Source organism: Megalobrama amblycephala, linkage group LG9, assembly GCF_018812025.1.
Source record: "Megalobrama amblycephala isolate DHTTF-2021 linkage group LG9, ASM1881202v1, whole genome shotgun sequence".
Lineage (NCBI taxonomy): Eukaryota > Metazoa > Chordata > Actinopteri > Cypriniformes > Xenocyprididae > Megalobrama > Megalobrama amblycephala.
In genome coordinates, this window is record NC_063052.1 from 24,143,309 (window position 1) to 24,171,304 (window position 27,996).

General features: G+C 36.4%; 2 protein-coding genes across 2 annotated transcripts in view; one reads left to right on the top strand and one right to left on the bottom strand.

Annotated features, from left to right (window-relative positions):
• Positions 1 to 6,010: 6,010 nt before the first annotated feature.
• Positions 6,011 to 25,642, top strand: jazf1a (JAZF zinc finger 1a). Its single transcript, XM_048202256.1, has 5 exons — positions 6,011 to 6,280; positions 18,706 to 18,778; positions 20,049 to 20,245; positions 21,632 to 21,801; positions 22,868 to 25,642. The coding sequence occupies exons 1-5, from the start codon at positions 6,166 to 6,168 to the stop codon at positions 23,012 to 23,014; spliced, it is 702 nt and encodes a 233-aa protein (XP_048058213.1). The 5' UTR covers positions 6,011 to 6,165; the 3' UTR covers positions 23,015 to 25,642.
• tax1bp1a (Tax1 (human T-cell leukemia virus type I) binding protein 1a) overlaps positions 25,641 to 27,996 on the bottom strand; it is a 44,696-nt gene continuing 42,340 nt past the window's right edge. The window contains 1 exon segment of the mRNA XM_048202255.1: positions 25,641 to 27,095. Coding sequence (XP_048058212.1) covers positions 26,885 to 27,095 — 211 coding nt within the window. The 3' untranslated portion in view covers positions 25,641 to 26,884.

Below are 27,996 nucleotides of genomic sequence, written 5' to 3' on the forward strand. Positions count from 1 at the left end.
GAAAAAGAAGTGTAATAACTGGAGCAATAATTGACAAGATTTTCATAATATTAAGAATATTGATATATAATTTCTTTCCCCATTAACATGTTGTGTCTCCCAAAATGCGTAATAACCATGCTTTAAGTCCTGGTGTCCTCTACAGTCGACACGTAAATCATATTTTGATTTGAAACCCCATAACATTTTCCTGAGATGTTAATTTATGACAAATAATTTGAAAATTAGTCAGATTTAAATTACAATTGACTCTTCGCCGGGAGTTTGATTGACAAGTGATCTAACCAATCATAACACAGAATCCGCCATTTTGTCCGACAAAGCAGTGAGGAGTTAGAAAATTAACCTCGGTGGACTTGAAAAATGGTGTGTAATGATGTCTTTCCGCATTTGAAACAACATTTCTTCTTATGTTCATTCATGTTTATTTGATGCTATAAATTAACTAGTAAGAGATGATCAGTTCACGAGCCACTTGAACTGAGGCACTGCAGCAATCTGTCACAACACATTAAAGAGCCACAAAACGGTATTTATTGTTCGAGTTTCTTAAAAAAAATTACACCGTTTGAAAGCTGGGACTTTATTTAATATCATAAGTAACCTGCTCTGTCTTGTCTCTTTGCTCCGTGATGTATTGCTCTCTATGGCGTGACAGCGCCATGGCTTGTCGGACAAAACAACAGTAACTAAGGGGGGCGGGTCTTTGCGAAGGGTCAATTACAAAATATTATCATATTTCCACAAGGGTGTTAAATTTGATCACTAAATTAATGCCAGCAATTTTTAAAGACCAAGGAGAGGGAATGGTCATGGTGAAACATCCAAACATTTGGTATCTCTGAAAAGCCCTGAATGGGCTCTTAACATGACATCCAGACTTAAAACTGTGACAGGTCTTAGAGAAATTCGCTAAAATACAAACCCGATTCCAAAAAAGTTGGGACACTGTACAGATTGTGAATAAAAATGGAATGCAATAATTTACAAATCTCATAAACTTATATTTTATTCACAATAGAATATAGATAACATATCAAATGTTAAAAGTGAGACATTTTGAAATGTCATGCCAAATATTGGCTCGTTTTGGATTTCATGAGAGCTACACATTCCAAAAATTTGGGACAGGTAGCAATAAGAGGCCGGAAAAGTTAAATGTACATATAAGGAACAGCTGGAGGACCAATTTGCAACTTATTAGGTCAATTGGCAACATGATTGGGTATAAAAAGAGCCTCTCAGAGTGGCAGTGTTTCTCAGAAGTCAGAGGATCACCAATTCCCCCAATGCTGTGGCAAAAAATAGTGAAGCAATATCAGAAAGGAGTTTCTCAGAGAAAAATTGCAAAGAGTTTAAAGTTATCATCATCTACAGTGCATAATATCATCCAAAGATTCAGAGAATCTGGAACAATCTCTGTGCGTAAGGGTCAAGGCCAGAAAACCATACTGGATGCCTGTGATCTTCGGGCCCTTAGACGGCACTGCATCACATACAGGAATGCTACTGTAATGGAAATCACAACATGGGCTCAGGAATACTTCCAGAAAACATTGTCGGTGAACACAATCCACCGTGCCATTTGCCGTTGCCGGCTAAAACTCTATAGGTCAAAAAAGAAGCCATATCTAAACATGATCCAGAAGCACAGGCATTTTCTCTGGGCCAAGGCTCATTTAAAATGGACTGTGGCAAAGTAGAAAACTGTTCTGTGGTCAGACGAATCAAAATTTGAAGTTCTTTTTGGAAAACTGGGACGCCATGTCATCCGGACTAAAGAGGACAAGGACAACCCAAGTTGTTATCAGCGCTCAGTTCAGAAGCCTGCATCTCTGATGGTATGGGGTTGCATGAGTGCGTGTGGCATGGGCAGCTTACACATCTGGAAAGGCACCATCAATGCTGAAAGGTATATCCAAGTTCTAGAACAACATATGCTCCAATCCAGACTTCGTCTCTTTCAGGGAAGACCTTGCATTTTCCAACATGACAATGCCAGACCACATACTGCATCAATTACAACATCATGGCTGCGTAGAAGAAGGATCCGGGTACTGAAATGGCCAGCCTGCAGTCCAGATCTTTCACCCATAGAAAACATTTGGCGCATCATAAAGAGGAAGATGCGACAAAGAAGACCTAAGACAGTTGAGCAACTAGAAGCCTGTATTAGACAAGAATGGGACAACATTCGTATTTCTAAACTTGAGCAACTTGCCGCCTCAGTCTCCAGACGTTTGCAGACTGTTATAAAAAGAAGGGATGCCACACAGTGGTAAACGGCCTTGTCCCAACTTTTTTGAGATGTGTTGATGCCATGAAATTTAAAATCAACTTATTTTTTCCCTTAAAATGATACATTATCTCAGTTTAAACATTTGATATGTCATCTATGTTGTATTCTGAATAAAATATTGAAATTTGAAACTTCCACATCATTGCATTCTGTTTTATAGTACAGTGTCACAACTTTTTTGGAATCGGGTTTGTATAATGTCCTCTATAGAGGACTCCATAGCTGGGTGTCAGGAGGCTATGTGCTTGTGTATAAGTATATAGCACATCACACGTCTGTGAGTAATTTTTCACATGATCCTTTCTAAGGTCTCAAGGTAGATCTTCAAAGGACTCAAGGATTTACTGCATATGAGTGATACTGCACTGAATCAATCAAGAATTTGGAACTAGATAAATCCTGAAATCTTTGATATTGTTCAATCATATTTGACCTGGAACGTCCTCCTCACAGTTTTTAGCATCTGGCATCGGCTGATTATGTCTATCTTGTGTGAGGCAGATGGTTGCACTTACTAACATCTGGCAGGCTTTGCATTATGACATTATAAGGTATGTCCCAAACAGCTGTCTGTATGTTTGTGAGCTTTTACAATTTGAGTCTGGATTTGGAAGCTAATCAATTTATGAAGCTGAAGAGAAAATGTTGTATTTCAAAAGTACATGTTTATGCAAGCGTGTTTGTTTGAAAATAGTGCCGTGGAAAATATTTGGCCATTTAGTCTCTCAGGTATTTACATAGCCCAACGGCAGAGAATGTTTATAACAGGGTGATTTAATGGATGATTAAGTGATGGTCAGCACGGTCACTGTCACAGGCTGATCAAAGGGACATTCCTCCTGCTCTTTGTGAACACAGCTCCTTATATGGATGCTTGTGTCACACCTGAGAGATCCTCAGTCTTTTCAGAAGGTTTTAAAGGAGGAGGTCAACATTTTTCTTCAGTAAAGAAGGAGGAGGTCAACATTTTTCTTCAGTAAAGAAATGCCAATTAGAGGTCTAATACTGCATGATGCCATTGTGTAGTTTGATTCATTGAAATATGCGTTTACACAGAATTTGCTGTAATTGTAAAGTAAAAATGCTGGCCATACATTTACCAGTAGCAGACAGCAGGAAAACAAAATAATGAATATATGTGTTTAATGAATTCTTTAAGCTGCAAAGGTGGCACAGAAAGCTGCATTTGAAAAGTACATTTAGACTGTTTAATACTGCACAGAGAAGACATAAATGTACTTACGATTTTTAAAAAAACAAAAATATTAAATTAATGTATATGGAATATACTGTAGAAACATTAAATGAAGAATGCAATTATAAAATTATTTTACACCAAGGCCTGGTTTCACAGAAAGGGCTTACATTAAGCCATGGGAGTATAGGCTTTAGTTAAATTAGGACATTTAAGTAGCTGTTTTAAATGTGCCTCAGAAAAAAAAACATTACTTGTGTGCATCTCGAGACAAAACAGATATGTCAGTGCAAGTTGCTTTAAAGGGTTAGTTCACCCAAAAATAAAATGTCATTTATTACTCACGCTCACGTCGTTCTACACCCGTAAGACCTTCGTTCATCTTCGGAACACAAATTAAAATATTTTTGATGAAATCCGATGGCTCAGTGAGGCCTGCATCGCCAGCAATGGTACTTCCTCTCTCAAAATCCATAAAGGTACTAAAAACATATTTAAATCAGTTCATGTGAGTACAGTGGTTCAATCTTAATATTATAAAGCGACGAGAATATTTTTTGTGTGGCAAAAAAAACAAAATAACTACTTTTTAACAATATCTAGTGATGGCTGATTTCAAAACACAGCTTCGGAGCGTTACGAATCTTTTTTGTCGAATCACTGATTTGGATCGCGTGTCAAACTGCCAAACTGCTGAAATCACGTGACTTTGGCGCTCTGAACCACTGATTCGATTCGTAAAGCTCCGAAGCTTCATGAAGCAGTGTTTTGAAATCGGCCATCACTAGATATTGTTAAAAAGTCGTTATTTTGTTTTTTGGCACACAAAAAATATTCTCCTTGCTTTATAATATTAAGATTAAACCACTGTACTCACATGAACTGATTTAAATATATTTTTAGTACCTTTATGGTTCTTGAGAGAGGAAGTACCATTGCTGGCGATGCAGGCCTCACTGAGCCATCGGATTTCATCAAAAATATCTTAATTTGTGTTCCGAAGATGAACGAAGGTCTTACGGGTGTAGAATGACATGAGGGTGAGTAATAAATTACATTATTTTCATTTTTGGGTGAACTAACCCTTTAAGTTAAGACATCTCAAACATGCATTTTAGTCTACTATAGGTCTTGTATGTGAAATGGGAATTTTTTTTAAAGATATACTGCCCCCCAAAAGGTGAAATTAAAGGGATAGTTCACCCAAAATTGAAAATTATCCTATGATTTACTCACCCTCAAGCCATTCTAGGTGTATATGACTATCTTCTTTCAGATGAACACAATCAGAGATATATTTAAAAATACCCTTAGTCTTCCAAGGTTTATAATGGTTGTAAATGGGGGGGCGCGTTTTGAAGTAAAAAATAATGCATCCATCCATAAAAAAAAAAAGTAATCCAGACGACTCCAGGGGGTTAATAAAGGCCTTCTAAAGCGATGCATTTTTGTAAGAAAAATATCCATATTTAAAACTTTATAAATTCAAATACCTAGCTTCCGGCAGATGACCGTATGCAGAATGTGCAAGACAATTTGCGGTGGAAGAGTATCCTTTAACCTAAAGCACAACATAATGGCGAAAACGGAGGCACAGCGGATAGAGCAAAACAAATCACTGGTCACAGATTATAAGTCTAAAACGATAATTTTTAAATAGAAAGGTCGGAGGATTTCGATTTAAGAGAAGAGGAGCTTAAATTTGTTTCTATGCCCTATTTGTTTGAACTGCGAGAGGCATCTAAGATTACAATACTCCTACATCCTGCGTCATACATCGCGTCGTGGATTACTCATTTGGCGCAAATCGATTTGCGCATTCTGTGTACAGTCGTCCGGAAGCTATTATTTGAATTCATAAAGTTTTGAATATGGATATTTTTCTTACAAAAACGCATCGCCTTTATTAACCCCCTGGAGTCGTATGGATTAATTTTTATTTATGAATGGATACATTATTTTTGGCTTCAAAACGCAGCCCCCCATTCACAACCATTATAAACCTTGGAGGAATAAGGATATTTTTAAATATAGCTATCTCCGATCATGTTCGTCTGAAAAAAGATAGTCATATACACCTAGGATGGCTTGAGGGTGAGTAAATCATAGGATAATTTTCATTTTTGGGTTAACTATCCCTTTGAAGACCATTGCATTACAATTCAATATGAAAAGTTATGCAAAAGTATAAAAAATGTTTAATGTATGAACACTTGGAAGAGTCACACAGCCAATAACTGTGTAATTAATGATGACTTTAAGTTTATTAAGTAACAAGTTAATTGGGATTGTTTCTGCATTCCCAGGCAGGGTGACTTAAACCTTACACATTTGAAGCCCAGCTGGCAGGGTAGCAAAAGATGCACTGAAATAATCTATAATATAGTTGCTTATGTTGCCCTTTTCAGTCAAGCATTCTTCGTCTTTCTCCGCTCAGGTGAACAGCAGTATGTTTGTTTCGCCGGTTCCTCCTCCTCCTCCTGCTCCTCCGTCATGCTGCTTTGCCCCCCATCCCCCTCCCATTGGCTGCCAGCCGTCTAAACAGCTCCAGCTGCAATCACCGCCGCCGCTGCTGCTGCAACGAGCTGCCGGCTATTGGATCACCCCCATCCTGCACAGCCTCTGCCTCCGCCGGTCTGCAAGCTCACGGATCTCTGCCAACACATTCATTATGACGGGCGTCGCGGCTGCCTCCTTCTTCTCCAACGTTTGCCGGTTTGGCGGATGCGGGCTGCACTTCGAGTCCCTGGGCGAGCTCATCGTTCACATCGAAGATAACCACATCGGTGAGTGGCGCTCCGGTTTTGGCCTGCTGTCCCGCTAACCAGTCGCTCTCAAGCGGCGAGAAGGCGCGTCTGTGTGCAGCGCCTTTGGCTGTGTTTTATGCAGTGACGCGCTAATTCACTTGTACGAACTCGCTTTAAATTTAATAGCATTAGCATAGACTCGGTTTAATTAAGAGTCGATAGATAGTCATAAGCAGGTTTCAGCGACGGGTGCACAGTTACCAGACGCTGCTCTGTTTAGATCTAGGCCTGTATGTACTTGTGGCAAGCTGTTTTAACATTTATTTGCTTGAAATAACTATTGTGTTGTTAGTAGTGTTAGTAATTTTAGGGTTTTCAATAGTGACTAATACGAATAATCTAAATTATAGCCTTTTTTATTATTTATTTTATTTATTTTTTTTACTAATTTATAGATTGGCTACCAGTACTTATTCCAGAAGTGAATATTCATTGCATAGAACAGTTACTAATATCTGTTTCTAGTATTAATTAAATAGACACTAGTACCTATTTAAAGTATTTATTAACCAGCTGGATGCCAGTTGCTGGTATGTATTACTAGAAATGGTATACATATATTGAATAAATAAATGGAATGTGAGTATTTAACCACAGATTCTAATAGAATTTAATAGGGATTCACAGATCCAATACTCAGTATCGGTATTGGCTCTGATACTGCCATTTTTGCCGGCTCGGGTATTGGTCAGATGAAACCAATCCAAATCCGATATTGTACGTATATTATTCTGTGTTATTGTTTATAGCCCCACAAAAGGCACAAAAACATTATTAAGCACCATACAGTTTTCATGCACTATATTCAAAGTGTTCTGAACCCATTCCATAGTTTAATGTGAGGTACAGATGAGTATTTAAGTTTTTTAATTCAAGATCACGTAAACTCTTCTCTTGCTGTGGCTGTCAGTCAATCTCCATTCAGCATTCAAAGAATGGGGCAGATGTGGCCTAATGGTTATAGAGTCGGACTTGTTACCTGAAAGTTGTGGGTCTCAGTCTCAGTACCGGCAGGAAATGTAGGTGAATGATTAGCACTCTCTTACCCACAACTGAGGTGTCCATGAGCAAGGCACCTAAGCCCCAATCACAGCTGCAAAAGAAAAAAAAAGGCTGTCCACTGCTCTGGCTGTGTGTTCATGGTGTGTGTGTGTTCAATACTCACCTCACTGCTGTGTGTGCACTTGGATGGGTGAAATGCAGAGCACAAATTACGAGTATGGGACACCATACTTGGCTAAACGTCATGTTTACTTTTCAACTGCTTGTCGCGTTTGGTTAGGACAGTCAACACGATGAAACTCTCCAAGATGATTCAATGATTCAATTATTATACTTGGTCTGTAAGTAAATTTTTTGTAAATAAGGTTTTACATAAAAGGACTTTATCTTGCTGGAGTTTATTGCTGTTTCTAAATCATGCTACTTTCTTCTGGTTGTCTGTTAGATCACAACACTGGAGTAGAGAGCACTATAAATTGTTCTTCATGTGCACAGTAACAAATTAAAACTGTTAAAACAAAAAACTCAAACTATTGCTTAGATATACTATGCATCAACATCTGTTCCCTTTATGCTTTGAACCTTTCAAAGCATAAAGCTTCAAATGCATCATTCTGCACATGGGATACGCAATGCTTTGCTCCGCTCTCTATTGGAGCCTTTAATATTATAATACTTTTCACAATGAAAGATTATTAATAGTCTTTCTTGTTCCGTCCTATCTATCATATGTTGCCGCCTCATTAAAAAGCTGTGCTATAAATTTAAAAGAAATGTCTTTTAATTTTATAGTGTATATATTTATATATTAATATATTTACTTGTTTTTCATGAATGTATGAGTCATATATGACAAAAGGTAATGAGTCATGAATGAAGGAGTCAGCCTGACACCTGTTTATTACAAAGTCCCTTTATGCCGAGTTCAGACTGCACGATTTTCAAAGTAGTCGGGTCACTGTTCTTTTCACACTGCATGACTATCTTGGCCAGCATTCAGTCGCTGCTGTGTTCAAACTGCACGATTGATCGGCGACAGAACTGGCAACTCTGCCTGGCACGCAAACTACGTTTCACAAACAAACATACGCGAGACATGACAAGGAAACAAAGCGATATCACGTGTGCAAGACCGGAGTTCTCACTTGAGACTGGCCCTGCGTCTCAATCAGCTCCCTAGCTCCCTAGGTCGTGAATCAGTAATGAAATAATAATAATAATAATGAAAGTGAATGTGGCTGATACCCTGATCAGTGCCCTGATTACTGAACTAGGGAGCCGATTGAGACACATGGTGTGATTATTATTAAAAATAGTAGCCTGCAAGAAGCTTGAAATACGAATTGCCTGTGCACTGATTTGCAGCGAAAACAACAAAAAGAAAAGATGAATATGGAGGAAATGTTTGGGGAGATGTGAAGAACAAGGATTGTGTGTTCTGCAACGACAGTTGGAGCTAAATACATAACTTTTCAATGTGCTGCTGTTGCGGATGGTCAAGCAAATGTTTGTGCTTTGTTTTTGTTTGATAGAATTGTAATATTTATGTGTACGAAGCCATGCTTGCTAATATTGTGGTCTATAACTCCTCCCCGAACTCCCCGCTGCTCTGTATCTTGCTCTCTCATTGGCTGTCGGTCATCGCCGATGTAGTTTTCAGTCAGAACACTTTTCACACAGCAGGATTTTGAATCGCAGACAGGTCCAGATATTTAGCATGCCAAATATCTCACAGACGTCGGCGACTTGTTGGCGATTCTCTCAGATCGCGTCTTTGCTCATTCACACTGCGTGATTGTCACTCGCGTGAACGAGCACCGATTTGCCTGTGATTTCGTGCATTTGTCTGCGATTTCTCAAAACCTGTCGGCGAGCCAAAATCGGTGCTAAAATTGTGCAGTCTGAACTCGGCTTTAAGACAAGTCATTTCAATCGGCGGCCATTTTTGAAACGCCTCCCGGGCATCCAAGTGCAGCTCCTATTTCTTTGAATGGGGAAACATCAAATTCTCTAAAACTGATTGCCAAGCTTTCGATTAAATTTCATATTTGAAATCACCAATGAAATCTGACAACAACTGTCTCATAAATTTTGATTCTAAATGCTCGAATCATGACAAAAAATGGTATTTTTCAGGCTGGATCAACCTAATGCGCATGCACAGTCCTAAATGCGCGTCTCTTGTGAACCTCATTTCAGAGGTGCGCATCTGACTGTTTCTATAGAAACCCGAGCTTCTAACAGCCGCTGCAGTGACGCGATGACTTTACCAGTCAGTGATTGGCTCTTATAGAAGGCGGGACTTATTCCGCCATATTGCGCGTTGCACTTTCTCCCATTCATAATAATATGAGTGACGCTTCTTGTGTTATGCTATAGTCTTTGTTTATTATGAATGTCTACCAAGCTAATGAAGCTATTGGAAGTGCATTTATACAGTTGTTGCACTGGTGCACAATTATTTAATAAATAATTCATTTACATTTGTGTGTGGTTTTTGTTATTTTGTTTTACAAAGTTAGGAAAGTAATGTCTAAGTCAAGCCTGATGCCTTGTGCAAAAGAATGATCGCAGTCTCTTCCACACAGTGAGGCATACAGTTTATTAGGTCATTTTTTTTTTTTAGTATCGGATCATACTCCGTATCAGCCAATACGTAATCCCAGGTATCGGAATCGTTATTGGAGGCAAAAGAGGCGGATGGGAGCATCCTATAATTGAATAGCAAAGTTTTGCGGTTTGTTACCAATAACAATGGAACAGATTATATGTGACTATTGGGGTGATGACTAGTAGCAACTGAATTAGAGTATGCAATACGTGCAGTAATATATGTTGTAATAATCACTAATTGAACAGATAGTCACTATTGGAATAATAAAAATGTGTACATAAAATGTATAGGCCTGTCACAATAATCAATATATCGTCTTATCGCTCAATATATGGACATGACCTTGATATTTTTTTTAGTGAGTTTAGTGATATTGCCCATTATGTTTACATGAAAATGAATGTCACCAACATTTTGCAGACAGTGCTGTTTCTGTCATCTTATCTGCTCTCCTTCATACGCAAAGCAGACATTGACAGTTGAAAAGATGGAATCATTCGAGGCTTTATAGTGTTTTCCTGACAACTACAGACAGTTTGGAAGAATAAGTCCAAATGCACCCTGTTTCAAAGCGCACTGTTCCAGTGTAAAATCAGCTCACAGCTAGCATTAAAGTAGTTTCACACAAGATGCTGCAGTTACGAGTGTCTTTTGCAGTATCTCGTGCATGACAAGGTGTTATAAACACGCAGCACTGATGTTAAAAGAAGACAATACATCACCCAGCAAAAAGTAATTATCGTGACAGGCCTATAAATGTATACTAGTAACTAGTGAAAATACATTCTTGTTATAGGATTAAATGTAAAAATGGCTTGCCATGTCTACCATAATTAGCGCTTGCTGCTGAGAGCCATTGTTTATGCTAATATTGTGTATTCAAGCTGTCTGTCAAATCCAAGGGAATGATTTTCTGCTTAGGTGTTTAATAGTTACTTGAAGATTTACATACAAAAAAATTTATTTTCATGTTAATCCCAAGTCGACAATCACTAAATGCAACAGAATTAACTTGATTTAGGTTTAAGCGGTATGCACTGTAAAACTTTGTACATAAAAAAGAAAATTCAACCCACTAAAATTGAAAAGTGTAAATAAAGTTACCACTTTGAATATAATTACTGATGTAGAAATTCAAGTTGAAACTCAAATTTAAATGTAGTTGTTATAACATGATGAAAATGTATTGTCTATTAGTGCAAGGACTATAAACTACCTGGATAATGTTAAATATATATTGTCTACTAATTAATGTGTTTTGGCATTCAGTGTCTTTACTAAGATGTTTCTTAAAAGAATATTTGTATACATTGCTGATCTGTGATAGAAAATGCATATTTATATTTAACTGATATGTTTTTTTTTTTTTTTGCTGTTTTTCTTATTCTGATGGCAGTGCCTCACTTGTCTCCATAGTGACTGCAAATGTCACAATGGAAGGCCTGTGTCAGAATGAAACACACCTGCACCCCAATCTGTGTCTGTCAGTGTAGCCACATAAAAGATCAGCTGGCCTGATTTCCCTCAGGGGTCACAGATCTGACATTTGGGGTTAGGGATTTGATCTCAGAGCTCTTGTTTTAATGAGCACAACAATGAGAGACTCCTAGCCCTCCACAAAGATCATTAATTCTATAATCAATAATAAATCCTATTGAGTAGAAACCCCATGCTGTGGCTTGGTTTGGCAGTTTGCCAGTCATGAAGAAAATTATTAAAATTTGTTATGTATATTCAAAATTCTACGCAATCATCATGATAACATTATAAGTTTAAATCATTAAGCAGCACCTTTATGCTTGAGTTAGAGCTAGTTTGTTCCTCGCTGTTAGTGTTGGGAGATTAATGTGAAAAGCTGACTGGGACAACATATATTTTAGGCAGCTGGCATATAGAGCAGGATACAGACTCTATCTACATCTCCTGAATTACATCCCATTGTCTCCAACTCTTCCTTTCTTTCATCTCTTTAGGAAATCATGCTCACATGTAACAAATGAAGTGTTAGTGATGGCAGGTCATTTATTATTTTACTGACTTGAATTAATAGAAAATATAAAAATGGGAATTGATAAAATAGCTACAAACAATAAAAAAAAAAAAAAGCTGTCAGATGTCCTTGAGTAACTTTTGACTGGCTTAAGTTAAGTCCCATCAGAAGCCCTGATGCTATGTGTAATTTTGTTTTGTCTCAGCAGTGAAAGCTAATATATACACTACCATTCAAAAGTTTGGGATCGGTAAGATTTTTAATGTCTTTAAAAGAAGTTTCGTCTGCTCACCAAGGCTGCATTTATTTAATTAAAAATACAGTAAAATCAGTAATATTGTGAAATATTATTACAATTTAAAATAACTGTTTTTTATTTGAAAATATTTGAAAATGTAATTTATTCTTGTGTTGGCAAAGCTGAGTTTTCAGCATCATTACTCCAGTCTTCAGTGTCACATGATCCTTCAGAAATCATTCTAATATGGTGATTTGCTGCTCAAGAAACATTTATTGTGTACAGATGTACAAAATATTTGTGTACAATATTTTTTTCAGGATTCTTTGATGAATAGAAAGTTCAAAAGAACAGCATTTATTTGAAATATAATCTTTTGTTAAATTTTAAATGTCTTTACTGTCACTTTTGATCGATTTAATGCATCCTTGCTGAAAAAAATATTAATTTCTTTAAATTTAAAAAATAAAAATAAAAATTCTTACTGACCCCAAACTTTTGAATGGAAGTGTATAATTTTACAAAAGCTTTGTATTTCAGATAAATGCTGTTCTTTTGAACTTTCTATTCATCAAGTAATCCTGAAAAAAAAGTACACAACTGTTTTTAACATTGATAATAATAATAAATGTTTCTTGAGTAGCAAATCATCATATTAAAATTATTTCTGAAGGATCATGTGACACTGAAGACTGGAGTAATGAAGCTGAAAATTCAGCTTTTCCAACACAGAAATAAATTACATTTTATATTATATTCCAATAGAAAACAGTTATTTTAAATTGTAATAATATTTCACAATATTGCTGTTTTTACTGTATTTTTAATTAAATAAATGCAATCTTGGTAAGCAGACAAAACTTCTTTTAAAAATATTAAAAATCTTACAGATCCCAAACTTTTGAACGGTAGTGTGTGTGTGTATATATATATCATATTTTATTTTTGTTTAATATTTATTTTTGATATTTTATTAAATATCATATTTTTTTTGTTGTTTTTTTGACAAATGTATTGTATCGATTTTTAATACTGTGTTATTTAATATTTTAATTTATCAGTTATTGCTCATAACATTTAAAATATTATTGGTTCATTGTACCATGCTGAGTTTTAAAATTGATGCATTTATAATATTAAATGTATTTATTTTCAAAGAGTCTTCATGCCATACCCAGTGGCAAAGTTCAAATAATTTATTAATAAAACAAAATCAGGACTTGGTTGGAACTCTCTTTTTGTTGCAGTTATAGTTGGTGTGTATCATGTGGTCACATCTACTAAACACACCAGTACTGTCTTGACTTATGTGCTATAGCTGTTATAGTTGTAGTTAAAAATAGTCAAAGGTTGTGTCTGCTTGCAAACATTTTTATTTTGAATAATTTCACATGAATATTCTTCAGGGAAAGCTGTTTGAGAGGTAGATTATTTTTTTTGTCCTCAAGGTCATTTAAGTGATGTTAGGCAAACAGACAGGTTTACACAATTGTAGTTACACAATTACTTCCAGAATAAAGTGAGTCATTCCAGTGTTACAAGCAACATCATCTCAGATGTTACGAAGTCATGTTGGTGTCTGACCAGTCTGTTACACTAAGTACCTTAATTTGATTTGCTTGCTTGTCTTGTTTGTCTTCCTTGTCTTCCATATGATATTGTATTTAATTGAATGTTTTTACAATCAAAGTGAGCCCACTTGATCTGAATATGAATGGTGTTTTTGTGCCTTTTCATTCCTTGAGTAATCCAATGAACTGTAGACATTGTAAACTTAGATAAACTGCCTTGTCCTAGCTGTTTTTTTTAGATTGATCAGTTATCTGTGGGCTATAGTTTCATGCAGTCAGTCTTTCTTGATGCTTAAAGTGACTATAAAGTTACATGAACTTATGTAATATTGCCTCCTTGTGGTAAAGTTGTGGTGTTTTTTTACCACATGACATGCAGGAGAGACCTTTGCAGACTGTCATAAGACCTGAACACATTTACAGTATGAAATCATAGACACCAAGAAAGAGCTGTCATGTTACCCTAATTTGCTTTATTGGCATGGTGGAATAAAATATAATTTGACATCATTGAGTATCAAAGCTTCCTCAAAACAGTTGTGCATCTTGATACTGGTCAGGGTGAATTTAAGAAAGAGATGCAGGCATACAAACAAACACAAAAAGAAAGATCATTGGGTATATCTGTGTATAGTTGCCTAGGCTGAAAGGAATTTTGCATTATGTCATACCCTCCCTGTGTCAGCTAGACTGTCCTCCGGGTATTCAGACTTGTATTTAGGTAAGTTGTTGTTTAGTGTCGTGACTGTGGAAAATTGTTCAGACATGCCCGCTTCATTTCTGCTTGTCGTAGGTAACAGGTGACATAATTGTAAACAACTGAGCCGAGTTACTCTGTTACGGCCTGTTTGTTGTCGTCTCTTTAAATTATATGCGTATTGCGTCAATGCAGGTTTCTAAGCGTTTTCTGTTGACAGCGCAATCACTGCAACATTGAAACTAAATTAAACTTTGCTAAAAGATCAAGGGTTTTAGTAAAACACTGGAAGAGATAGGTAACAAAACATCAGCCCGAGCAGTTTTAAGCATAAACACAGCTCTTTAACGTGTCACTAAACCATTTAAACCTGAACAATAAATCAGCGCTATTTGGAACTGTATAAACAATAATATTTATGCTCTCGCTACCATATCATACTACTTCGACCATTAAATGCTGCCATTTTCTTAATTTAACCATAAATATAAAACTGTAAGGAATTCGGAGTGAATTTTGAAACTTAGGCGAGTTTCTTTCAGTGACCAGAAGATGTCAGGCTTGTCACACAGTATTCGTTTGCTCTAGCAGTCGGTAAGGGAAGTGCTACGTTTTTTTAGAAGTAAACCAAAAAGTATGGAAAGGCTTGTAAATGTCTAAGTTTTATTATTTTGAGGCCCAAAGGGTCTAGTATAACTAATAGCACAGTTCTCATGTTGATGAATAATCATCATGCATATCCATAAGGGAAGTGTTGCATCTTATACTACTGTTTTTGACTTACTGAGTAATATTAAGGTGAATATTTGGTCCATATGTTCATTTTCTGAAGTTATAAAATGGATTTTGTGGCCTCTATCTGAAATAATAGATGGAATTATTGCAATAATAGTTTATGAAACATTAAGAAATTATAACTAATAATTATAGAAGTTAATTCTGTTCCTCTCTGTTGAGATCATTATTATTTAATTGTGTGTGAGTAAGAGAAAGTGTTGCATTAAATGACTCATCAGGCCTTTTTATGAGGCAATTAGTGAAATCCAGTGGAAAATCCATTATACCAGCTTTCCTAGACCCACCCAAAACCCAGTGTGTGTTTGTATGTATGTTCTGGTGTGCATGATTTGTGTGTGTGAATTCTTATGTTTTTGTTTCCCTTTTCATATGTGTACTCGACCTTGAGCTTGCGTGTGTTTGCGTGTACATACGGAAGTGTTTGGAGCGTTGTATCCTGCTGAGCTCTGAGAAGTGTAATTACAGCCTCGTTTAGAGTTCTCTCCATTCACTCCTTCCCTCCTGTCTTCCCCTCCTCCCCCCCTTCCCTCCATCCGGAGACCTGCTGCTCTCCAGAGCATTAAAACACTCCCCTGCTTTTTAATTAGCCGTCTGGAAAACAAACCCGGCAAATTCCTGCATCGCCACTCCATGCCAGGCTCCTCTGACTTATGCACAGACTCACACTAACAGGGACACACATATTGCTTTCTGTTGTTGTTCTCCACCACAGGGTGGCACATTTGCTCTTCTGGTGGTTTTAGCCCTCTTAAAAGATTCCAAAAATGTTCTTACAAGGATGCATTTCCGTCAAATTTAGATCCACCTGATCCCAAATCAGTGTTCAGGACAGCAGTAAATATCCCAGTGAGGTTTGATAGGGAGAGGATTTAATGATATGGCTGTGAATAAAAGGCATGTTTATGGGAGAAAGTTCTTTAATGTCCTCACAGAGGGCCCAGTATTATTAGTCCTACATAAAGATTTCATAGGGATTTAATACTGGTCATGGCCCATTAAAATGCAACATTACTGCTACTGGTTGTGATGAGTGGTGCATTCAGCTGTTCAACCAAGTTCCTGCTGCCATAATGAGGGTTGTTGTTTGTACTGAATTATGACGGCCGTTATTGAAAGTTTATGATTTTGTTAAATGTGAAAATTAACTCTGGGGCATTCAGTTTAAGAGGCATTGAATGTTAAATGTGTGTGTTTCTGTATTTCCTTGCTACTTTTCCTGTGGAAAGACCTTGTGTGCCTCCATTTTCTAGGTGAAGGGAAATCATAAAATTGGAAAACATTAACTCTGCCCTCCCTTTACTGTTTTGCACCTGGCACACATAATTACACTTCACCCACGCATAATACCAGAATAAAGTTGCTAAGATTTAAAGGAGTAGTTAAAAAATGAAAATTCTGCCATCATTTTCTCACCCTCATTTTTTTTAAACCTGTATGACTGACTTCTTCCATGAAACACAAAGATCTTTTCCATATAATGAAAGTGATCCAAGGCTGCCAAGAAAGATTTAAGTATGTTTTAAAAGTTTAAAACAAAACAGAAATTTGACTAATTAAAGTAGGTGTCAAATACAATGGATTTTTGAAAATAAATACATTTAATATTATAAATGCATCAAAAACAAATCTATCACACCACTTTAAAAAAACTCGTAATATAGTAAAAAATTAATACAGTCAACTTTTATGATACTTTTACAATGCTTTTTATTTACTATTTACATCTTGACAACTCTGGGGTCCCATCCACTGTTACTGAAATGAAAAAGAGCAGCATAAACATTCTTCAAAATATCTCTTTTTATGTTCCATGAACAAAAAGAAGTCATACTAGTTAGTAAGTAATTTCTTTTCATTGTAGCTCTCTAAACTCTTAATTTTCAACAAACCCGAAATATAAATTTATGATGTTTTGCAAGCATCTCACTGTAGATGACTCCTTGAAGGCGAATTTGTGAGTCTAATTTGTTTATCTTATATTTAAAAGGTTATGGGAAAATAAATATAGAATAGAAAAAATGCTGGTGTGTAGGTTAAAAGTAAAATTCAATGGTTAAAACTATGTTTTTACTTATTTCTTAATTGCTATAAAATGTGAAGTATGTTTAAGCTTGAAAGGGCACACCACACCAGCAGGTAAAATGATTTGGAAACGCTAATAAACCACTGATGAAGACCACCTCAGTGGACCACCTGAGATACACAAATGTATGTGTGTGTGTGTGTGTGTGTGTCCTCTTTATGAGGTGAGGAAGGCCTAATCCATGCACTGCCGACACCAGAAAGCACTCTGATGAGATTAAGGCAGACTCAGACACAGGTAGACTGGTTTCCTTTAAAGACGTCAAGGAAACTTAGCTACTCTGTGCTATTTTTACCATTCATTTGTGTTTTGGTGCTATTACAGATTGTGTGAAATGTGACAAAAGATATTTATTCACATGCAAAATCTGGCAAGTTTTACAAAGCGTGTAGAAGTTGCTCCATGTTAAAGGAGAATAATGGTTAAGTGAACATGCTGGAATGCTTTTAATGGCTTTGAGTAATACCTCATTTAGACATATGGGACCTATTATATACACTGCCTGTTATACACAAATATAACTGTGCACACGCATGCAATGCAACCCATTTGAACGTAAAAAACCCTGCTTTTCTTTTTCTCCTTTCTCCACATGGTCATTGAAACCTCTTTAAAATATCATGCAGAATGTGCCAGCTTCACTTACACACATAATGTGCCACCCTGTGTCTTTTTTCTCTTTGTGAGGTCCTCTGTGCACCATTTATGTTTTAATGAGCTCTAAGCAGCAATTAACATCCTACAATTCTCTCTCTCTCTCTCTCACACACACACACTCACACACACACACTCACACACACACACACACACACACACACACACACACACACACACACACACACACACACACACACACACACACACACACACACACACACACACACACACACACACACACACACACACACACACTTTCAAACACTTACAGTGTGTATTAAACAATGCCTTCACTAATTAACATTTTGTTTAAGTATGTGCACATTTGTAAAAAATAAGACATACTGATCAATCACCATAAGGGACTCTTTGCCACATGAGGGCAGTCTTAGACCACGATACAGACTTTAACCGGACACACACACACTCTCACAAACACACACACTTGGCAGAGGAACATTTGAAGCATTGCCTGGTGTGCCTCAGGCACTGGAAGCTGCCTGCTGTCACAAGCAGAATGGAAAAAGTGTGGTGGTTGGGTTGGGACTGCAGGGCATTAGGGGTACTTGTTTGACTAAACTTACAGTAAGCACAAAATAATGTTTCAAGCTGTTGCAAGATGTGAGCATCAATGTAATGTACTGCATACACAGTGTTTACCTTGACATATATGTGTACCTTCAGCTTTATCATGTGTGTTGTACAGTGTAATATGTTTTATGTGTAATATGTGTTCTTTCTCTTCCTTTCTCAGATACAGATCCCAGAGTTTTGGAGAGGCAGGAGCTGCAGCAGCCCACATACGTTGCTCTGAGCTACATTAATAGGTATGTATGTTGAAATATGTAATTTGCTTAATAAAATATTGATACAATTGGAATTATATTATAAAATTAAAACTATATTATTATATTAATATAAACACTAACATTCAGAAGTTTGGGGTCAGTAAGATTTTTTTTTTTCTAAAGAAATGAATACTTTTTATCAGCAAGGGTGCACTCATTGTGACGGTAAAGACATTTCAATCATGACAACTCTTGGAATGAATTTAAACAGAATTTATTAATATACATGGAATATACATAGGTTTGGTCTTGGCGGACTAGATCTGCTACGCTGCTGCTGCTGCTGGATGAGTGAGAATTACATCTAAAATGCACATTAAAACATTGAAGTGAATTTAGGCTGCTGCAAGGAAACATAGGGAGTACCCCCGAGCAGATCTAGGCAGGTGGTGCTGGGGAAGGAGGACGGCAAACGAATTCCTATGGTGCGCTGCAATGAACTGATCCAATTCAAAGTCAGGAATAAATAGGTTACATAGATAGAACAAAACGGAACGATTGGATGACCAATTGGCTTTAAGTGAACCAATCAGCTGCCAATCGGAAGTGTTTCAAGACTGAAATATATATTTATAATGTTACAAAATATTCAAATTTCAAATAATTGCTGTTCATTGAACTTTCAGTTTTTCAAAGAATCTTAAAAAACATTTCACAGTTTCCACAAAAAATATTAAGCAGCACAACTGTTTTCATCATTAATAATAAGAAATGTTTCTTTAGCACTAAATCAGCATATTAGAATGATTTCTAAAGGATCGTGTGACACTGAAGAGAAAACTGATTCTAAAAAAAATTCAGCTTTGCCACCACAGGAATAAATTACATTTTATAATATATTCAAATATATATATATATATATATATATATATATATATTTTAAAATTGTAATATGTATATTTAATTGTAATAACAATTACCGTATTTTTTATTCAAATATATGTAGCCTTGGTGACTTTCAAAAACATTAAAAAGTCCTACCGACCCTAAACTTTTGAATAGTAATGTATTATTTAGATATATAAATTCATAATACCATGTATATGCATAAAATATAAATAAATAAAGCACTTGGTAGGTCAATATGGAAGGAGGCCATTGTATTTGACACCTACTTTAATTAGTCAAATTTCTGTTTTGTTTTAAACTTTTAAATAACTTTAATTCCAAGAACATTATAGTCCAGGGAACACCAGTACCTGCACATTCAGTCTATTAATGTGGCTTATTATTTTTTTTTTTTTTTTAGATTCATGACTGAAGCAGCACGCAGAGAGCAAGAAACTCAGAAGAAGAAGGTCCAACCCAAAATTGCTATATCAGTCACCGGAGGTGTATCACGTAACAGTACAGCCACGCCTCCACGGCATAGCAACGGCAGCCTAACTCCGCCCGTCACCCCTCCTATCACACCCTCATCCTCCTTCCGCAGCAGCACACCCACAGGTTATTGGAGTTTGTGTGATTTTATATATATATATATATATTTATTTATTTATAAATATACATTTAACAGCTGCTGATTTCTCACATCTTTTAATTCATGTTATAATTAATGACTTTTTCTGATTAGCCTCTAAATTAAGGTGTTGCATTTGCTTTCAGAGCATTCCCATCTAAACCTAAAGCTGCACTAATGTGTATGATGGTGTGTGCATAACCTTAAATGTTTTCATTGGTTTAAATCCAAGCTTTGGTGACATCCACACTTCCTGCTTCCACCTCAGCTGCTCCATTTCTTGTTTGTTTTATGCTGTTTAAATAAGCTAGTCATTAAATCAGTTGATGCCAAATGTCAGAAACATGTCCTAAATAGTAGACTATCATTAAGTTTCAATTGCGCTGAATCTGTGATACATAAAAAGTGGTTCTTTTAGAAATATTAAAGGGGTCATGAACTGCATTTTTAAAAAAATATTATAAGGTTCACTTAAAGATAATGTAATCAAGATTTTACATCAAAAACATCTTAATTTAGAAGTAATAGGCTATTTTCTATACTGTTTTTGACCCTCTCTTTGAAACACTGTTTTAATAGGCTTGCCGCAATCAAGACTTGGAAGTAAATGCCCAGTGCTATGATTGGGTAACAGTTTTGCATATTAAAATCATTTTCAATGTCCCCGCCATTACTCGTGTAATTGTTTTGAAAACTTCCGCTGTTGAAAAATGAAATTGTTTAAATTTAAGAACTTTGTTACCACAGTTATAGTTGACAAAGGATAACTTATGGTGTTTCGTGCAAATGAATTATGAATGAATGTACCATTGTGAATTACATATAAAATGATCTGTAAAAGACAAAGCAATAGTGACGTGGTAAAAAGATTGTTACTCACACTTGCGTGTTGTGACATTACTGTAAAATCCAATAGGGAAGTCTCTCTAAAAAGCCTGCGTCAAACTGTCTTGTTTAAAAACTAATTCACAGTAAAATGAAGCAAACAAACGAACAGCAGTGGTCTTTCATCGCACTATGATGTCAGACGGAGACAAAATCTGTCATTTTGACAGCTTGTTTAAAAAGCTGTTTTTGGACTAACAAGGAAACAGAATTGAGTTCTGAAACAGAATATTTTTTATAGAACTATGACCTCTTATATGTGAAAAGATTGAAGAAAATTTGATTTCTCAATTTATGACCCATTTACGTCAAAACTGAACTGTAGCCAAAAAAAAAAAAGCACACATTAGGACCCTAATGAAGAAACATTGGATGATTGGAGCAAAGGGCACGTTTATACTCTCAGTTCTCATTAATTCTTTCATCAGCTAATATATGAAGCAAATAAATGACTAATTAAAGAGTTTAACTTTATTGGTACGCCTCAGGCAGTGAGTGTGATGAGGAGGAAGTGGAGTATGAAGACTCTGACAGTGACGAGTCCTGGACTACAGAAAGTGCCATCAGCTCAGAGTCCATCCTCAGCTCCATGTGCATGAATGGAGGCGATGAGAAACCCTTCGCATGCCCTGTTCCAGGATGCAAGAAGAGATACAAGGTACTGCACTGCGTGTGTGTGTGTGTGTGTGTGTATGGACAAAATTATTGGGACATACCTCTTATTTCTTGAATTTAGGTGTTTCAGTCAGACCCATTGCCACATATCTATAAATCAAACACCTAGCCATGCAGTCTGCATTTACAAAAGTTTGTGAAAAAATGGGTTGTTCTGAAGAGCTCACTGAATTCAAGTGTGGTACTGTGATAGCATGCACACCTTTGCAAATAGGAACAGCAGCAATTCATACACGAATCAGAAGACCACGTGAAGTAACAGAGCCGGGTCGCTGAGTGCTGAGGCGCATGGTGCATAAAAGCTGCCAATGCTCTGCTGATTCCATAGCTGAAGAGTTCCAAACTTCTTTGGCATTAATATTAGCACAAAAACTGTGTGGCGGGAGCTTCATGGAATGGGGTTTTGGTGGTTGGCTAAGGCCCCCTTACTTCCAGTGAAGGGAAATCTTAATGCTTCAGCATAGCTAGACATTTTGGACAAAGCTATGCTTCCAACTTTGTGCACTGGGGTAGATAAGGGCCTTCCCCAAACTGTTCACACAAAGCACCATGAAGTCCATGAAGACTTGGTTGGATGAGTTTGGTGTGGGAGAACTTGACTGGCCCACACAGAGCCCTGACCTTTGGGATGAACTGGAACAGAGATTGCGAGCCAGGCCCTCTTATCCAAAATCAGTGCCTGATTTCACAAATGCTCAACTGGATGAATGGGCAAATATTCCCACAGGAACACTCCATGTTGTATTTAGTGTTGTGATTAGGTGTCCCAATACTTTAGTCCATATATATATATATATATATATATATATATATATATATATATATATATATATATATAATATAGCATTTATAAAATAATATGACATTATTGTAGTATCATATACAAGTAAATCTCAAACTGTAGTTGGTCACATTAAATGTCATGGTCTCTTCCTGTCTAAGTAAAGCTGTGAAAGCAGCAGATGATTACACTAAATGTTCTTTATTTCTGGAAAGTTCCTTAGGCTTTGTCTCATTCTTGCTTTTCTTCTAACTTCTCACTCTTCCAGAATGTGAATGGTATTAAGTACCATGCTAAAAACGGACACAGGACGCAGATCCGTGTGAGAAAGCCCTTCAAGTGTCGCTGTGGGAAAAGCTATAAAACCTCTCAAGGCCTTAGACATCACACCATCAACTTCCACCCACCCCTGTGATAAACACACAGTCATTTTCATGTTTACCTAATCATCCTTTCATTTACATTTCTTGATCATGTGTTGACTGGGATCAAATGCTGATTTCAATTTTTTTTTTTTCTCTTTTTTTTCCTCTTTATGTGTGTGATTTATATATGTAGATATACTTGTACATTTGCACATTCCATGTATATCATTTCTTTATTTCTTTTTAAAATATCTTTTATTTTTATTTTTTTAAGTGGCACAGTGAAGTGAAAATTACTCTGAAGATTAGGACAACAAACATTTGTTTCTGATTTTAAAGTCAATTTAGAGAAAATGGTTTAAAATCAGAAAAGAAGAGTTGAGAGATTCTAGATAACTTCTTTTTTTGTTCTAAAACCTACTTCAAGTGAAAACTACAGTAGGTACGTTAAAACGTGTACATAAAATTATATAAAGACATTTATATATATTAGTAGCTAAGTTGTATTATCCAAATATTTTATTTTCCATTATATATTTTGCAGAACATTTATATTGTTTTATACAAGAACATTATCTCATTTTTATGGACCATTTCATATTTTTATTTGCTTTGTAGAGAAGCAGTCTTTTATTGTCTGAATTGGAAGGACATTGATCTCAGGTCACAATACAGCTGCCAACTTTCAGACAAACAAACCAGGAAACAGGAAAAGCTCACTTCCATTTACTTTGTTCCAGAACATTCCACACACAATATCAAAACGGCTGACATTACGCAGTGTAAAGTTACCTTTCCAGATTTTGTTTTGCATGCTGCTGGCATGCAGACAGCACCTTTGGTGTAAAATTGAATTCTCTGCATGAGGCCTTTTCCAGACAATTGCAAGCAGTTATGAGACGTAGACATGGTTTCTGGCTCATGCGTCTAGTTGTATTTGAGTTCCGAGCAATATTTTATACCACGATCCCTGAATGAAAACACTTTGGTTGAAGCCAACAATAATCGCACTGGAAATGCGGTGCAATGTTAGCCTAAAGAGAGACAAAGAAGGGCAGATTTATTCTGCCCTGTTACCCTGCTGATATGCCAGCAGTGCAGAAGTGCCAAGTTATTCTTCTCCAACTGAAAAAGAAACATGGATGATCTGCCAAACACAACGGGTCACATCTGGCTATCCGTTTGGTGCCTGTTAGCGGAGAAGCCTTAAAGAGGACCTAAACTTCTGTTTGTGTACTCAGCCTTGCAGTATTTTTGTCAGTTTTAGCTCGTATGATCCTTATTTCGGTTCTTGCTGTTGATTATCTTTTATTTTTGACACATTCGGGACTGTCCTTGTGGTTGTGTTGTGTTTGTGTAAACGTATATTTGTTAGCCCTCTGCTTGCCTTGTATTCTAGGCTTGCTAGCATGACACGACCGCTTAGCTGCTCTGCTGTCTCTTGGCTTTTAGTCTTATTGTTACAATCTTTGTTGTCAGAAGTATTAAATCATTATTACTTTATATTGTTATTGCTAGTATTACAGTTCGATAGTGCCAGATGCATAGCTACGCCTGAATATATTTTCTCAACTTTAATTCTTGAACGATTTTGCATCGGTCCTGTTGCCGGCCAAATAAAGCATTACCATGGTTTACAAAAGTAAAATGTCTTTAAAAACTTCTAAGAGCTTCAACTTTTGGTGCAGAGAAGGACCAAGTAAGCTTTCCTATCCACTAGTCTGTTTTTCTCGGTAAGGGTCGGTCAAATTAAACAACACGGACCAAAAATGGCACTGCCAAATCTCCAGATATGAAGCTTGGAAAAACAAGGTGCTGTTCATGGTACAGTGATGGTATCAGATTGAGTTACCATGGTTGTTTGATATGTATACCTTGGTATTTTAAGGTATTATCATGGTACATGGTAATTCATGGTACTTTTTTGTTAGTGGTGCTAAGATGGGACACAGAATTTAGAGTTGATATGGACAAAAAGTTCCATGCTTTCCATATATTTGGTGTTAAATGGTCCCTGGGACAAGGATCTGTATTTAAACACTAATATTATGGACTGTCACCACAATGACATTTTTGGGGAAAAAAAGAGACTTAAAGTGAAATGAATGGATATTTACTATAATTTAGATGCCAAAAACTGGAGCTAGGGAATGAAGTCATTGGATGCCTATCTGTGAGTGACTCATTGTTGATGACTCACTGTCCTGTTATTTTCCAATTCATCCAGTGTCATGTTTGTTAGTATGTGTGTATTTTTGGACACTGTACCAGTAACCACATTTGTACCTCTCTTTGGCTACAGAGTCATTTGGTCTCAGCTTTGACACGCAAACTAGAACCTGTTAAACATGATTTTACTGGATAGGATCCGTGTGATTCCTCACACCTACAATGTAGTAATGTGACTGAGATGCATTTATTTTGGAGGGAGTTTGATATACTATATAGTGAATGTATTGTATTGCAAGTCTTTTGTAAAGTGCTTTTGAAATTATATTTTCGTACTGTATGTTTTTGTGGAAAATGTTTTGTGGAACCGAGGCAATTTGTATGCGAGATGACGTATAATGTGTGCGTGTTTGTGTGAGTGAGTGAGACTCTTTTGAGACGTCTTTATCCTCAAGCTGCAATGTAAACTTTAGGACAATGGTACAAAAATAAAGAAAAGCAAACAAGTATATTGCCTGTTTCTATGTTTTATTGTCCATACAGTGTCGTCGTGACGATTAATGTGTAATGACTTATCGATGCGAGGACAAACGTTCAGTTTAATGAACTGGTGCTTGTAGCATTCTTTATTAATAAACATACACTTGATACACACAGACACAGAGCAACCCTAAGTTAATCGTCCTTAACAGTGTGAAGCATCAGCAGTGTTGGATAAATGGATTTCAAGCAGATAATGTGTTATGGATAGAATGTTAAAACTGATAACTGTATCTAAATGTGTAAGTTGTTTAATGCAAGATGTTTGAACCAATGATGCACTGAAGAGATTCTGCCAAATTCACAGCCATAGTTTTAGCACAGTGGCTCTTTGGATTGAGTATTTTTGTCGTTTTAGCTGAGCTTCAAGGAATAGATCACCTAAAAACAAATGTTTTGTCATCACATAAAAAAGGACATTTTAAAGGTCATTGGATTATTGAAAAAAGGTACTAGTAGAATAAATGGAGAATGGAGCTTTCAAGCTTCATGAATGAAATGAATTACTTGAGCCACAAAACTGGTCTGAATGATTCATTCACAAATCTGACTGATTCAGTTCTTTGCTCAACCTAAACATTTTTGTGTCCTTTTTGAAGTTTAAAAGCTCCAGTCCATGTGTGCGTGGTAAAAGCACAACATTTTGTTTCGCAAAAGAATTTCATATGGTTTTAGAACAACATGAGGGTGATTAAATGACAATTTTCATTTGTAGATGATCTGTCCCTTTAAATTAGTGTATTAGCAAAGTGTTTCACACTGAGGTAACAGTTTTAGTCATTTTTAGTGATTAGTTTTATAAATTATGGCCATCTTTTTTGGCCGAATAAACTTATACATCATTACATCATTGGTCCTTTAAAATAAATTCTTCATTTTCATAAACAATATCCTAAAGCTTTCTGTTCTTATTTTAAAGCACACTCAGTTTTATAGTACACAAAATTTAAAACAAAAAAAAGTGCTTTTCATTTTTTTCCTATCTATTACACCTGAAGACCATTATTAAAGTATTCTGTTTAAATATCTGAATTAATGCTTGTCTATGTGCAAATCAAATATTCTGATGGCGAGTCCTTCTGACGTGTGTTGTGCAGCGGTTACAACAAAGTGACAATATCAGCGTGTTTCGAACAAAACACCGAAGCCCCTGAATCACCTGAGGCGTTTTATATTGAACTAAAAGCAAATATATATATATTTTTTCATCTCTAATCAAAGTTGTCAAAGTTGAGAACATTGCCATCAAAGTGTGTGTGCACATGCTTTTCGTAGAGATGCTGTTGGCAGTCTAGAGGAAACTGCTCGCTGCAGACGGGACACACCCTCCAGTGAGACTCGACGTGTCGTTCGAAACTGCTTTGCTCAAAGTGTGGTGGGAAGATCACCTCACAAAGGGGACACCGCTTATGAACGTCAGGTCTGAGGATGACAGAGAGAGGGCATTTTAAAGGTGCCCTAGAATCAAAAATTGAATTTACCTTGGCATAGTTGAATAACAAGAGTTCAGTACATGGAAAAGACATACATTGAGTTTCAAACTCCATTGCTTCCTCCTTCTTATGTAAATCTCATTTGTTTAAAAGACCTCCGAAAAACAGATGAAACTCAACATAACACGACTGTTACGTAACAGTCGGGATCATTAATATGTATGACCCCAATATTTGCATATGCCAGCTCATGTTCAAGCATTAGACAAGGGCAGGACGTCTGGATGTGCACAGCTGAATCATCAGACTAGGTAAGCAAGCAAGAACAATAGCGAAAAATGGCAGATGGAGCGATAATAACTGACATGATCCATGATTACATGATATTTTTAGTGATATTTGTGAATTGTCTTTCTAAATGTTTCATTAGCATGTTGCTAATGTACTGTTAAATGTGGTTAAAGTTACCATCGTTTCTTACTGTATTCACGGAGACAAGAGAGCCGTTGCTATTTTCATTTTTAAACACTTGCAGTCTGTATAATGCACAAACACAACTTCATTCTTTATAAATCTCTCCAACAGTGTGTAATGTTAGCCCGTTAGCCCACGGAGCACTATCAAACTCATTCAGAATCAAATGTAAACATCCAAATAAATACTATACTCACATGATCCTACATATGCTACACTGTCACATCTCACTTTGTTGATTGTTTATTCAGCAAGTGGTACTCCATTATCTCAGAGGGAAAAAAGCATTTATTCCCATTTTGTGTATTAGCAGTCGGATCCAATAAAATAAAATATTACTTTTTGTCAGTTGTCACTTATCATTTCTAGGACTATTGGTTAATGCATTATATGTATTATTATCATTTACAAAAACT

What these genes read in the sequence shown, in the direction of transcription:
- jazf1a (XM_048202256.1), top strand. Translation starts at nt 6,166, where the DNA reads ATGACGGGCGTCGCGGCTGCCTCCTTCTTCTCCAACGTTTGCCGGTTT. An exon ending in GCTCTGAGCTACATTAATAG is followed by an intron (nt 18,779 to 20,048) that starts GTATGTATGTTG and finishes TTTTTTTTTTAG; the next exon opens with ATTCATGACTGAAGCAGCAC. An exon ending in CCGCAGCAGCACACCCACAG is followed by an intron (nt 20,246 to 21,631) that starts GTTATTGGAGTT and finishes GGTACGCCTCAG; the next exon opens with GCAGTGAGTGTGATGAGGAG.